Raw genomic sequence first — 13,308 nt, 5'->3', positions numbered from 1 at the left:
GAAAGTCCTGTTACCGTCGCCCATCACCTCCACAAGCAAGGCAAAGAAAGGAGAGTTGCTAGAGAAATGATGAAAATTGACGGAAATGAGAATACATAAAAAAAAAAAAGATTGTTCAGCTTCTCTTTTTTCGGTTCTTTTAATATTTAGCTATACATATCAGTTTAGTTTCAAGTTTTTTTTTTTCCTATTTTCTAATTTGATGTTCTTGATTGAGCTAGATTTCTCTCTCTCTCTCTCTCTCTCTCTCTCTCTCTCTCTCTCTCTCTCTCTCTCTCTCTCTCTCTCTCTCTCTCTCTCTCTCTCTCTCTCTCTCTCTCTCTCTCTCTCTCTCTCTCTCAAAAGTAATCGTAGCATTAGGTGGAGGTGGTGTGGTTTGTGGTGAGGACACGCAGCCTTCTTCCCAATCTCTATACAGCTGTCAATATTCGTCCAGTGGAGCTCTTCTAGCTTTAAACGCAGACAGCAGTGCTACTCCATGTATTTGTGATCTTTGCTCATGTCATTTATGCACATGTCAATTATTCACCTGCGTAAGGCTGTAACGGGGAGACAGGTAGAGCGAGGAAGGTAAAGATGGGCGGAGCTTAGACGACCACACGCGAGAGAGGAGTGGCTGGGATGAACCCTTGCGTCAGTTGCGTGGCGTGGAGCAAATACCAGTTTCAGTCCCTCACTTGCTAGCTAAGGGGAAGGTGCTGCGCTTCAGCACTGTAGTGACGTGGATTTACTTGAATTTTCATGAGCTACGTATGTTGAGCGTTTATAAAGCACATGTGGTATATTGTGCTGTACATATATGCACATAATTAGTGTGTTTGAACTAATAATACATAAATCATGTGTGTAGAAAAAACTTGTTGACACAGAACACTAGTTTTGTTAGAGCGGACTATGCAGTGAGCGATGAAATGCTCGTAAGAAGCGTGCCGCAGTCCATCAGATACTGAGGTTGTTCCTTGTACGGTGGACGAACGTCAGCATGCCAAGATGCGGTCCTCTGTGTTGATAGCCTTGGCCGTGCTGTGCCAGACATGCCGTCTGTGTGTGGGCGCGGGACTTGCTCACGAGCCCGAGGAACCCGAGGACGTTGTCACCACCACCTCTCAAGAGGACATCATCACCACCACTCAAAGAGACATCACCACATCCCAAAAAGTCGTCAGCACATCGCAGAGTGGCGGTAACCAGCATGTCCGTCCCACTGTGGTGGAGCCGCTGCTGGAGGACGGCAGGGTGCCGACTCGTGTGGATCAGCTGGTGGTGTGCTCTTGTCCAGAACTGTCTCCTGACGGCTGCCGGCGCTTCCTTTCCGATGCCAGCATTGCCAGTAAAAATATTGATTTCGAGGACATTAGGGTAAGCAAACGATAATTTAGTCGTACTTCACGCTGACCTCTTATGTATAATGAACCTCCTTCTCTGAGTCTGTATCCGTAAAGATGCTTGGTCTGATCTTAGTAATGAAGTATTACTTAGGATATCATAGTATTTCAGAAGTGCACATTCTCCAAAGCTAAGAATGAGTGAATATAATCCTTCCCTCTCCATCTGCCAGGTTTCTGTGACTGACTTGAGCGTGGCGGTGCATGACGTGACCTGCCAGAAGAAGGACCATCGTTTCATGAAATACAGTGAAGGGGAGTTTTATTTGCGGGAACGCGGTGACGTTGTCCTCGTGAATGTCGGTGACATGACTGGTCTCCGTGTCAACGACTACTGCGCCGATCTGCGCCGCGACAACGGGCGCTTGACTTGGAACATAAAGATCTGTGTTGCCCCGCCTTCAGTACCCACATGCTGCCCCAGCGGACAGGCACTGAAGGACGGGGTGTGCCAGAACGCCACTACCCCTGACACTCTCACGCCTCCTATGTCCATTTACGTTACGGGAAAACCTCTAGATTGGCCGGTTATTAAGAATCACCATAACCCCTTAAACTGCACCTCAGATCCTCTGACATCAATACCATTAATTCCGGAAAAATCATATTTATTATCAGTTCCAACAGGACTTATGCACGTCTGGACCCCAGCTGATCATCATGTTAACAGACACTTCACTTACCCTCCTAACCTCTGCGTTGATGGTTACGTGAACTCCAACGGATCGGAGGTTTACTCCGCCAATATTTGCTATTCGCACCCAGACCAGCAGCGTGAAAAATGTGAGGGACATGTTTGTGTGCGAAAGTGTTGCCCAGATGGCGAGGAAATGAACCAGATGTTGTATCGGTGTGTTTCCTCCAACCTCACGGACTTTAAGCCTGTATTCACCAAACATCCCGGGGATTACTCGGTAGTGCATGGTAGGCCAACATGCCAGTTCCAAACAGTGGTGAACGACTCCAGTATTGACAACAAAGGTCGTTATCTCTTCCATGGCGATCATTTGTCAGCTATGGAATATTGTGTGGATAAGTTTAATGATGGTCGGGGGAAGATTGAAGACATGGCAATAGTGTGCATCAAGGGACCAACGAAATTGTGGCCGAGAATACGAAAAATTGCATTCCCTATACTTCAACTTATCTCCTTCATCTTCCTGCTCCTGACGGTGGGCTGCTACTGCCTGGTTCCCGAGCTGCTGACTGGTGGTGGGTGGTATCAGTTGTTCCACGTCATCTCCCTCATGGTGGCCTACGCAACCATGCTCGCACAGGATATGTTCAGCAAGGTTTGGAAGCCTAATACATGTTTTATTATGGGTGAGTTAGTGTTGCGCATTTCTTTGCTTGCATTGTTCGTGCTGTACAGACGTGGTGATGCATTTGATCGGTAAAAGAAGAGTGACTTTTTAGCAATGCATTATTTTGTGTTTCTTCAGGAAACCTTGTCATTTTCTTGCAGGAATTTTGCTTCAGTTTAGTTTCCTGTCCACTTTCTTCTGGCTCAACGTGCTGTGCCTTGAGGTGTGGAGGAAAATAAGGTGAGTTTGTACTGCCTTGCGCTCTCTCTCTCTCTCTCTCTCTCTCTCTCTCTCTCTCTCTCTCTCTCTCTCTCTCTCTCTCTCTCTCTCTCTCTCTCTCACACACACACACACACACACACACACACACACACACACACACACACCATACAACTGCTGTCCTCACACTAGTCAGAGAAAGTGTGTGATCATATTTCAAGTCCACTTAACACAAGCTGAATAACGTTAAGTTGATAACACTGCTCACATCTTCCAGGAGCATCAACAAGTTCCGTCCAGCCTCAGTCGTTCCCATCTGGATCTACGTGCTCTACGCCTTCGGGACGCCAGTTGCTATTGGGTAAGAATATTGTTGGGAGTAATGGTAGTGAATAATGACGTAACAAATTATGTGATTGTCTTTTTTTCATGAAGTAACCTTGGAATAGATCTTGTGAATTAATGCAAATGTTACACAATCACTACAATGTCAGGATGTCAGCTTTTCATTAGCTGTCGGATTATTCAAATGGATTTCTCTTCATATCATTAGCGTTTATGAAGCTCCGAGCCTCAATCACATCTTGCAGGATTGTGACGGTGTGCATGCATTTCTTCGCCCCGGATGATGTGCCTGGCGTATTGAAGCCTCACCTTGCACGGAGCAGGTGTTTCTTCGAAGGTAATGTGCCAGATAACATTAAACTTTAACTGAGTTTACTCATAGTCTAGATTTGTGTACCAGCATGAAGAAATCCTGTGCAGTATTACTTACATTTGTCTTTTTCTACTTTACTCTCAGATCCAGGATACTACCTATATTTCTATGGACCCATTGGTTTCTTATTTGTTCTCAACATTGCCTTCCTTGCCCATACTTACTGGACCTGCACCAGAATTGAAAGATATATCTCGGAGCTGAAGACAGTCGGTTCAGAGAGGGGCAATGAGGTACCAACGGAACACATCCACCGCAAACGTGACTATATGTCAAAGTAAGTATTGGAACATATTGGGTCCTCATCTCATTTATTTTTAACTAGTCATACAAAACATCCCCGGAAATTCCAGTGACATCTACTACTGTTTGTCATTAGTCTGAGGTCCCTCAGAGGTCTGCGGAGAGTGGAATTAGAATCGGGTAATATAATAACATCAAGAAATTTATGTTGCTTTTATCTGAATCTGTGTCATTCCAGTTTCAAGCAACAGTTCTCTCTGCTGGTGATGATGTCGCTGTGCTGGGTGTCAGAACTTTTGTCTTTGCTTATTCCACCTCCTGAAATGTGGTGAGTGCAACTGGCATTTGTTTTGAATTGAATTTCTATCATAGCGTCAACCCAAAGTAAAGACGAATACAAGTCTAGAGTAGTATGTCACAGAAATAACCACGGAAGACCAGATAGCTAAAAGGTGGTGAGTGAGTATGATAGATGCAGTGAGTACGAGACAAAAACTTCTAGTGAAATATGAGTTCGGAGCGCTGAAGCATATGAGAGGAAGGGGTGGAAGGAGAATGCAGGGACAGAAATAAATGGACACTTCGGTTGTGACCATTCCTTGGTAAGAGTTCTTAGGAATGGCTGTTGTGTAGAGATAGACTGGTAGATCGATAGATAGTTGTATTACGTCACGTGTTTTATATTACTGTAGTCATGTTTGTATGATTGGTAGTAAGTAATGATGTGTGTCTCCATGGCGTTAATGGAATGCATTTTTCACCCACAGGGCTGCAACAGATACGCTGAACACGTTGCAAGGCTTCTTCCTCTTTGTAATCTTTCTTGCCAATAGGAGCAAACGTAAACACCTGAAGAAGAAGTTTCCACTGCTCTTCGAGTTTGGGAATCAGATTAGGAAAGTCCTTTGCCATTGCTGTTGCTGTTGCTGTCCAGGTGCCACGGAGACCTGCCTGGCTCCACTCGGCAGCTTCACATCCAAAGTCAGCAGGAAACTGTCGCCTTCATCTACATTGTCAAGCCTGTCAACACTCAGTACTTCTTTGAAATTTTCAAAATTCTCATTTTCGATGTCCATCTTAGGTGACCTTGATACAGAGAGACCAGCTTCCTTGGAACAAGATAGTGGCATTACCATATTATCTCATTCACCAATTGCAGTCCGCAGTCTCTCTCCCCATGAGAAAACTGACACACAGTGTTAGTTCCTCTTATTGTGTTGTCTCTCTATTCCGTTTTTTTTTTTTTTTCTTCTTCTTCTGTGGATATCCTTTATAAAGATATGAAATGCGCCATAGCTAGGACAGATGTGTATCATAGCTTAGAACGTCAATCTTAAGTCGTTTGTCTTTTTTTTTATTTCTTTTTTTTTACAATAAGGTTTATGTAGTTCATGTTTTTATTATAAACATGGATTTTCATTTGACAACAGAAGTTGATGGCAACCCTCCTCCGTGAAGACGAACACTTCCGTTTCACGATATAGACGAAAAAACACAATGGAAAGAGGTAAAATTTGACGGAAACTGCTAGTGTCACGGCGCCTGGAAGTCCATCACGAGCGTCTTGCCACATGTACTGCTAACTTATTTGAAATACTAAAAGACGACGTAAAAACTTTTATTTATAATATTTTAAACGTTTCATTGATAATTTTCGTGTTTAAAAGTGTTTGGGGAAGAGACAGTGGATAAGAAGGTGATGACACTTCCAACGTGGATTACAAAAATGCACAGGTTGTATCCGTGAAATTGGTTGGGACGCGGTACAGCTTATCAGTAAAGCTGTATCAGTTCACTAGTTACTCATTAAAAATATACATACAGTAACAGCTGTACTAATTTAGTGTTTATCATCTAAATGAAAGAAAAACGATCTTCGTGAGCAAGACAATCACATCCTTAGTGATCAACGGCCGCTGAGTGACCGTCCCTTGACGTGAACGAAGCGTTACGGAACTTTTACATCGCTTGCTAGTAAAGGGCATCATAAACTACATTCTGTAGAAAACCGTTTTAAACTGTACCTGAAACTTCAAATACTTCCATATTACTAATAACAGTTTGAAGTTATGTGTGCAGGGCTGGATTACCTCTGCTTGCTTTTGTTATGTTTGGGAAGTGCACCGAATTTAGGCGCGGTCTTAATCAATATAGTGAATCTGCTGGAAAAAAAAAATAAAATATATATATATATATATATATATATATATATATATATATATATATATATATATATATATATATATATATATATATATATATATATATATATATATTTTTTTTTTTTTTTTTTTTTTTTTTTTCTCTCTCTCTCTCTCTCTCTCTCTCTCGCTGACTTAGGCTGCATTATCTCTTTGATAAATCACGTTGTACCAAATGTATTTTTGTAGAACTGTATTTACCAAGTGTATGCTCAATTAAGGCCGGTTTTAATTTTGTTTTAGTGATGAGACTTAGTGCAGGTAAACAATTATTGGCGCCACAGCAAGCATGAAGATTTTCAGACTTGGTAAATAGCAATAAAAACCGTTTCAACTTTATTCACGTCCTTTTCATACCCTACACGTTGTATTTCAGTGTGTATGCATCTTGGCTTTTTTTTTTTTTTTTCAATTATCAGATAAAACTCCGCGATGACTTCAAGGTGAATAATTTTGACGAATGTCTTACTTTTATGTGAAAGGTCAACACTTCATTCCATAAAACTTCCTCAGTCATCAGCAATAAGAATTAGATCTCTGTATTGTGATGCAAACTTGAGATGGCAAATCCATACTTATGAATCTGTAAAGATTTGAAAGTTTACATAATATACATATTGTCTGAAGTGATGGTGCTGCATGCTGCATACTTCTATTATCCACCAGTTTATTTTTATTTATTTATTTATTTATTTATTTACTTATTTATTATTCTTTTTTTTCAGCCTGTTGGTAGTACAACAGTGAACACATGCAACGGCCCACAGCCAAGATTCAGAGGTAAGATCCTCAGTCAGACAGATGCAGTTTCGAACTCCCCTTTTGTGCTGGATGGGGTGTGCAGGTCATGCTGTGATGTAACCCTGCCCCCTCCTCCTACGGGTCTGAAGTTTGGATTTACACATTTTTGTAAAGTGTACTATACCCACATATTTGTCTCTATTTATGTATTTATTTCAATTTTTATCACCTTTTATTTCATTGAACGTAATATCCACCATGCATTACATCATGTACAGTCGAGTACAAAGGTTGGGGTGAGGGAAAGTGGTTCTCCCCAGGTTCAAGATGTCTCATTCTTCACATGTTAGAACAGTGAGTAGATATTTTTCTGCTAAATTTAAAGTGTTGCTGCCAATGAAAGTTCCCTTAATGCAAGAGAGAGAGAGAGAGAGAGAGAATTGGGAAAAGGGATGAATTAGCTCTGGTGTCAAATACTTTCAGCACGCAGCTTGTGAGGTGTGACCTACATAGCATAGAGACAGGGAGAATATACATACCAGATGAGGAAAGTAGTCATTATAATAAAGTGCATTAAGACTGGAGTGCCAGGAGAAATTTGTGGGAGTTGCAGCCAAGTGACTGATTTAAGTTATGGGAGGATCATTGTGAAGCTGGAAGGGTTTAGGCAAGGTTGTACAGATCATGCATTTCCTAGCAAAGTTATGAAAGTTTATATGCAAACCCCTCCCTCCCCCCACCCCCACCCCCCCAAAAAAAAAAGATATAAGGCTTTAAGATGAAAAATTAGGCATATAACTTCTGTAAATCACAGGATGGAAAGATGTTGCTGGAAGGAATTAAGGCATATAGAAAAAGTTAAGCACATGCGAGAGTAGTCTTGTAGAAAACAATAAACTTTGGTTCCATTTTTATTTCAAATAAATATTCTATGATGTAGCATAACAATAAAGTAAGAAAACACAGTAGTTAAAAATATATCCACTATCAAACAAGTAAAGAAAAACATGAATGCTTCACCAACTTAAGTATAACAAAATCTCAAGACATATCAGAACTATGTTGATTAACTAAGACCAGTAATGCAGTTCTGTATTCCAAATAATAATAGATCATCTTAAATTTGACAAATAATTAATTCTCTTAGTTCTACACACATACATATATATATAGAGCAAGGATATGCAAGTATATCTGTTCAAGACTATCACTGCAAACCTACTGAGGCTATTCACTTTCTAGCAGATCAGCAGCCAAGACATCTCCATCTCCCATCTATCTACCGAAACTGCAATGGAGATATTCTGAGGCCCACACAGTCCTTTCCTACTTGGGCCACAGTACAGACAGTGCAGGTGATGCCACGGTGTTCTGGCAGGTAGGAGGCACCACAGAGGGGACACTGCACCTCAGGCTTGCCACGGTAGATGGGTACATAGGAGGACGCGCACACAGTGAAGGGATTGTGTTCGTCATACTGAAGGGAGATCTCATCAACTGGGTTCTTTTCACACACCTATAAAAACAAATTAATTTTTGAAGAACTGTGTGTGAAGAGGGAGGTGGGATGCTTTTTTGTTTAAGATTAAGATGGTTATTTTGCAGTTAAAAGCCCCATCCTCTCCCACATGATGAATGTTGCAATTATGAATATTCACTATATATTCACAAATGGAAAACTCATCCAGGTGGTAGATGGTGCAAGTGTGGGGTGTGAACTGTTGGGGTTTGTCTACATACTGTGGGGGAACATGCTGAGAGAGAGAGAGAGAGAGAGAGAGAGAGAGAGAGAGAGAGAGAGAGAGAGAGAGAGAGAGAGAGAGAGAGAGAGAGAGAGAGAGAGAGAATTATATATATATATATATATATATATATAATATATATATTTCTTTTTACCCTCCTACTGGACTCACCTGAACCACTTTTCTGATGTTCTGGGCAATCTCAGGTCTTGGGCCCAAGTTGAGAAGGCGGCGACCAAAGCTCATGGCCATTTTATAATTCTTCATTTTGAAGGCCAGATTGACAGCTGTTCTCAAGGTGAGGATCTGGTGCCCTGGCTGCAGCTCACAGTGGGTGAAGTATGCTGCCAGCTCCAGAGACCGACACTGCTCCTCAGGAGTTGCCTTTCCCAAGCCCTTGCGGTAGAGCTCCATGCTGATGCCCACCACATACTCCTTACAAACTCGCAGCAAGTTTTGTGCTTCACTCACCTGATGCACATATATGGTATTCATTACACAAAAAAGTAAATGTCTGTTATAGATATGCATGTTCAACACAATTTTGAACAATGGATGAAAAGTAATTCTCCTTGAAATATAATCAACAAATAAATTAAAGTAGCAAAGATAACAATGTTAATTTTCCTATAAATTAAAATTATGACAGGGCCACATATATTTGCTGTCTTGTGCCAGGCTGATTTCACTTACCTCTTGTTTGGTGTCTACAACAAGTAATGGTATGGCCAACAGGATCCCTCTCAGTTTGTCAACAGCTTCTGTGAACTTGGCTGCGGTAGTGAGCTGAGATGCTTCCTGTTTTAAATTAATGAAATTATTTAATACTGAAAAAATACAACACTATTTTATCAATTTAAAACAATGTAACCCTTTTTTTCTTTTTTTTCATTGATGTAAGAATGTTGCATACTTTGAGTCTATCCATGAGGCTTGAGAGCTTCAGACCCAGGGCAGGAAGATGATCCTTGTGCGTGGCTGTGCGCCAGTTACGAGCAGGGTAGGAGAAGAGCGAGGGCAATCCTGGAGCTCCTGGGTAACTTGTGCGGCAATGAGCAAAAGATGACAGGAAGAGTGAACGGTATGGCTCAAAGTTCACCACCCCAACCTGCAGACATCACACAATTGAGTATACAAAATTTTAAGTATGCTGGATAATAATGCAATGAATACAAATTTTGTACATTCATAAAATCACAAAATGTGAAGAAAACACACCTGGTCATGCAGCAGACGTGTAGCAGACTCAAATGCTCCTGCCAGCACATGATCAAGGGCAAGGTGGCTGCGCTGTGTCCAGCCCTGGGTGGGAGGATGGCCACGTGGTGGTGGTACAAAATAACCATCCTCACCATCTGCAGCTCCAGCTGTGCTAACACCCTCCAAATCAGGTGGCAGGTCCAGGTCATCCTCCACCTCCCAGCCTCCACCTTCACCCTCACCCCCTGCATTATAATGACACTATTATGGTGAGGTTTGAAATAAAGAGGATGAAGAACAAAAAAAGCTTGTAAAGAGGGTATACAAATGAAACTGAAGTTCCTAATAGGGAAGGAATGCCCCTTTACAATGCACTCATGAGAGCTGCAAGTACATAGAACTGAAGAGACTGAACAAGCATGGGAGGAGTGTTTGGTTAAGGAGAGGTGACACTACTGCTCTTAAAGAGAATGAGGCCTTCGTGAGATGCATAGTAGAAATATTTGTGAATTTATCTTCTTTCATCCTCACCTTCCATGGCAACATCCAAATCTCCTTCTTCTTCATCCTCATCTCCCCATCCATCTCCAGCTACATCACCAGCATCATCCACAGAGAGTGCCATAGCTGAAGCTGTAGCAGCATTCTTCCCACTGCCTACAGCACTATCAAAGAAGCCCTGCACATACACTTTAATTAGTACGTGATGCAAAATATCATACTAAAGGTTTACTATTGACAACATAAGTAACATGAAAATGATGAGGCAAAATAGATCAGTAACCATTAAAGTGTGGCTTAGTTCTTCCCTACAACATGGAGAGAAAAAAAGGTAAGTGATATAAGCTTAAAATGAAAGAATACCAATGAAATTCTCAAAAAATTAGTTTATGGAAGTAAACAAACATGACAATGGATAATTCACCAAGCAAATATCAAGGAATGGATGAATCAACAAGCTAATATCACAGTACAACAAAATTCTATCACCTTGGCTACTGTGAGGAGTGGCCAGGCTGTGTCACTTGGGTACACAGGGACAGGTGGCTGCAGGAGCTGTGCATTAGGAAGAGGCTCATACATGACTCCTCCTTCCACATGGGCAGACAGTGACTCTGCCTCCTGTAACACAGAAATTCATGCTATCATTATGCTACCATGAAAATAAGTGACTAATTATGAATAAAAAAGGTGATTGTTGTTATACATACAAATACTGAAACTATGTTTGTTAATGAATATGTATTATTTCTTGAAGAATCTCACATATAAATTCCAATGATCAACACAAAAGAAAATGGGCTACGTAAATAACTACAATCACGTACTACAATAAAATTCACTGACAAAATAATGCAGTGGAGAGATTAATGACACTTATCAGCCAAGTTCAGTATTCGAAATTCTGTAATGAGGGATTCTGACCTGTGTGAAGCCATGAGTTGTGGCCGTCAGCAAAGCCAGGGATGTTTTGCCACAAGCCTTCAGGACACGAATCCGTTCGGGCACATCCCCCAGGTAGAGGGCATTGGTGTACCAGCCCTCATAGTCCTTGCGGATCTCGTTGATCTTCATCATACGGCGCAGCTTGGCAAGGTTCCCCGTGATGAGGTACAGGAAGGAGAGCTTGTCATAGTTCTTGGTTTGCTGGTAGCAGTACTCCACCACCTGCAACACCATCTTGTCAACATCCCTCCACATACACACCCTTCACTTAGTCTGCATTACACTTGTTACCATTCAAATACTCTAATTCCACACTTAAAAAAAATGTGGAAAAGTTAGAAAAGAAAAAGAACAATCTTCATCTAAGAAGGATGAAAGACTTACCGGGTGGTTGCCATGAAGAAGAGCATGCTCTGCTAGCTTCTCCCAGCAGCCCTTATCATCCAGGGCTTTGGCAGCATCCAAAGCCACATCAATGTTACCACATTCAAGAGCAAGGAGAAATCTTGTCCGTTCATCCTTCACAAAGTGGAGAGCCACTTCAGGATAACCCTTCTTCTGCAGGTAGGCAATGATAGACTGACCCACCAGCTTAGCTCCACGCACCATCTGCAGAACCTGAGGCAAGACAGAAATCAGCACAATTATCCAGTTGAACATTTTTTTAAAACATTACATAACTGTACTACATTATATGGCAGTAAAAAGAGGCAATCAAACAATAAAACTTGCAAGGCATGGTATTTGTGGGCTGCAAGTTTACCTCTGCCAGAGGAATTATTTTAAGCAATGAAGGAATTCTGCATTCAGGAAAAGCAAATTGGAAGAAGGGAGTAAGAAGTATAACCTTACCTCATCATATTTGCGCTGGACAAGAGCCAACTTGAAGCGGAACTCTGTGGGATCAATAGTGAGGACACGAGGTGTAGCCTGCCTGTCAAGACAGTACACAGAGCTGCCAGACACACGTGTCACGTACACGGGAAGCTCCAGAGTGCGAATGATTCCATGGTCACCATTGGTTAGGGCATACTATGAGGGAGAAATTATAAAGTTTAATGGAAAAAAAAGTCAATACTACAGAATTTAGTCAAGATTTAGAAAACTGATGAATTGTCAGATATATGAAAACCTTCTTTCATAACAGTAAATCGACACTTCTGCATATAACATTAATGAAAAGCAGCACATCCTCTAGCACATTGGAACAGCACACTGGTTACCTTGATGTGATTGCTGGTTGTGTACACAAACACTCCACTGTCATCCCAGGAGCCGGACTTGACACGGTTAGTCTCAGTGATGGAACAGAGCCGCTCCAGCTTCCGATTGCAGATGAGGATGGTGTGCTTGGATAAGAGTGCCACTGTGGTCATGTTGCCAGACCACACCACATAGCGGCACTTGGCAATGCGTGCTGTCCCCAGCACCCTGTACCACACAACACAATTATGGTATCAGCTGCTAGTCCATCGACTTATTTTGTTGGTGTCAAGTAAAAAACAAGATCACCGCACCATAAAACTATTGAATGATTTAGGTAGACCCAAAACTTGTTTATTTTGGCACATTCAGTGCAATTTGACTTAAAAGTTAATCTACTTTTTATGTAAAATTCTTTTGTAACAAAACTAGAAACAAAAATTAACTTACCTCTTCTGCTGAACATCAAAGAGTGAGACCCCATCACTGTCTCGCAGCAGCAGCATACCAGTACCAGCATAGAAGATTTCATCACATGGCTGTGTTGTCACCTTCTTGGTTACCTCATTCTGCATGTTCTTAATCACCAGCTGATGCACCATATCACAGACAATCACATTGATTAATACCAAGCTTTCACATGAAAACTGCATATTAAATGTTAAAGATCATTCCAAAAATAATATACAGATGGTCATAGAAAAGATGCTAATGCATAAATAAAGACCATTTTAACCATTTCACCAACAAAACTTCCTGCAGCAGCAATAGTTCGCACTCACTTGGTGGCTTTTGTCCATGACAGCAAACCTGTTTCTGGCCACCCAGACAGCAGTGAGGCCAGCTGAGCGCTTGGAGTCAGGGGTGTCTGGATTTTGTGGGTCTGAGTCTTTGGGGATCTGAAAT

At 41.6% G+C, this 13,308-nt stretch overlaps 2 protein-coding genes across 3 annotated transcripts in view; one reads left to right on the top strand and one right to left on the bottom strand.

Annotated features, from left to right (window-relative positions):
* The first annotated feature begins 658 nt into the window (after positions 1 to 658).
* Positions 659 to 6,039, top strand: LOC135115940 (probable G-protein coupled receptor Mth-like 1). Its single transcript, XM_064033088.1, has 8 exons — positions 659 to 1,359; positions 1,559 to 2,708; positions 2,851 to 2,929; positions 3,186 to 3,269; positions 3,499 to 3,590; positions 3,711 to 3,903; positions 4,108 to 4,197; positions 4,637 to 6,039. The coding sequence occupies exons 1-8, from the start codon at positions 991 to 993 to the stop codon at positions 5,070 to 5,072; spliced, it is 2,493 nt and encodes an 830-aa protein (XP_063889158.1). The 5' UTR covers positions 659 to 990; the 3' UTR covers positions 5,073 to 6,039.
* Positions 6,040 to 7,709: 1,670 nt separating this feature from the next.
* The window catches only part of LOC135115937 (coatomer subunit alpha-like), a 31,848-nt gene continuing 26,249 nt past the window's right edge, over positions 7,710 to 13,308 (bottom strand). For both annotated transcript variants that reach the window (XM_064033083.1, XM_064033084.1), the window contains exons 10-22: positions 13,185 to 13,301; positions 12,853 to 12,992; positions 12,423 to 12,630; positions 12,052 to 12,231; positions 11,584 to 11,817; positions 11,179 to 11,421; positions 10,744 to 10,875; positions 10,285 to 10,432; positions 9,772 to 9,998; positions 9,467 to 9,661; positions 9,247 to 9,351; positions 8,725 to 9,024; positions 7,710 to 8,327 (exon numbers count right to left, since the gene is read on the bottom strand). In XM_064033083.1, the coding sequence (XP_063889153.1) occupies positions 8,091 to 8,327; positions 8,725 to 9,024; positions 9,247 to 9,351; positions 9,467 to 9,661; positions 9,772 to 9,998; positions 10,285 to 10,432; positions 10,744 to 10,875; positions 11,179 to 11,421; positions 11,584 to 11,817; positions 12,052 to 12,231; positions 12,423 to 12,630; positions 12,853 to 12,992; positions 13,185 to 13,301 (2,466 nt within the window). In that variant the 3' untranslated portion in view covers positions 7,710 to 8,090. The remainder of the gene's footprint in view (positions 8,328 to 8,724; positions 9,025 to 9,246; positions 9,352 to 9,466; positions 9,662 to 9,771; positions 9,999 to 10,284; positions 10,433 to 10,743; positions 10,876 to 11,178; positions 11,422 to 11,583; positions 11,818 to 12,051; positions 12,232 to 12,422; positions 12,631 to 12,852; positions 12,993 to 13,184; positions 13,302 to 13,308) is intronic.

This window comes from Scylla paramamosain, chromosome 30, assembly GCF_035594125.1.
Source record: "Scylla paramamosain isolate STU-SP2022 chromosome 30, ASM3559412v1, whole genome shotgun sequence".
Taxonomy (NCBI): Eukaryota; Metazoa; Arthropoda; class Malacostraca; order Decapoda; family Portunidae; genus Scylla; species Scylla paramamosain.
Note: the sequence above shows the minus strand (reverse complement) of the source record. Positions and strands in the feature narration are given on the sequence as shown.

Coding starts and splice junctions, on each gene's coding strand:
- LOC135115940 (XM_064033088.1), top strand. CDS start 991: ATGCGGTCCTCTGTGTTGATAGCCTTGGCCGTGCTGTGCCAGACATGC. Junction 3,591..3,710: donor GAGCAGGTGTTTCTTCGAAG/GTAATGTGCCAG, acceptor CTTTACTCTCAG/ATCCAGGATACTACCTATAT. Junction 3,904..4,107: donor AAACGTGACTATATGTCAAA/GTAAGTATTGGA, acceptor GTGTCATTCCAG/TTTCAAGCAACAGTTCTCTC.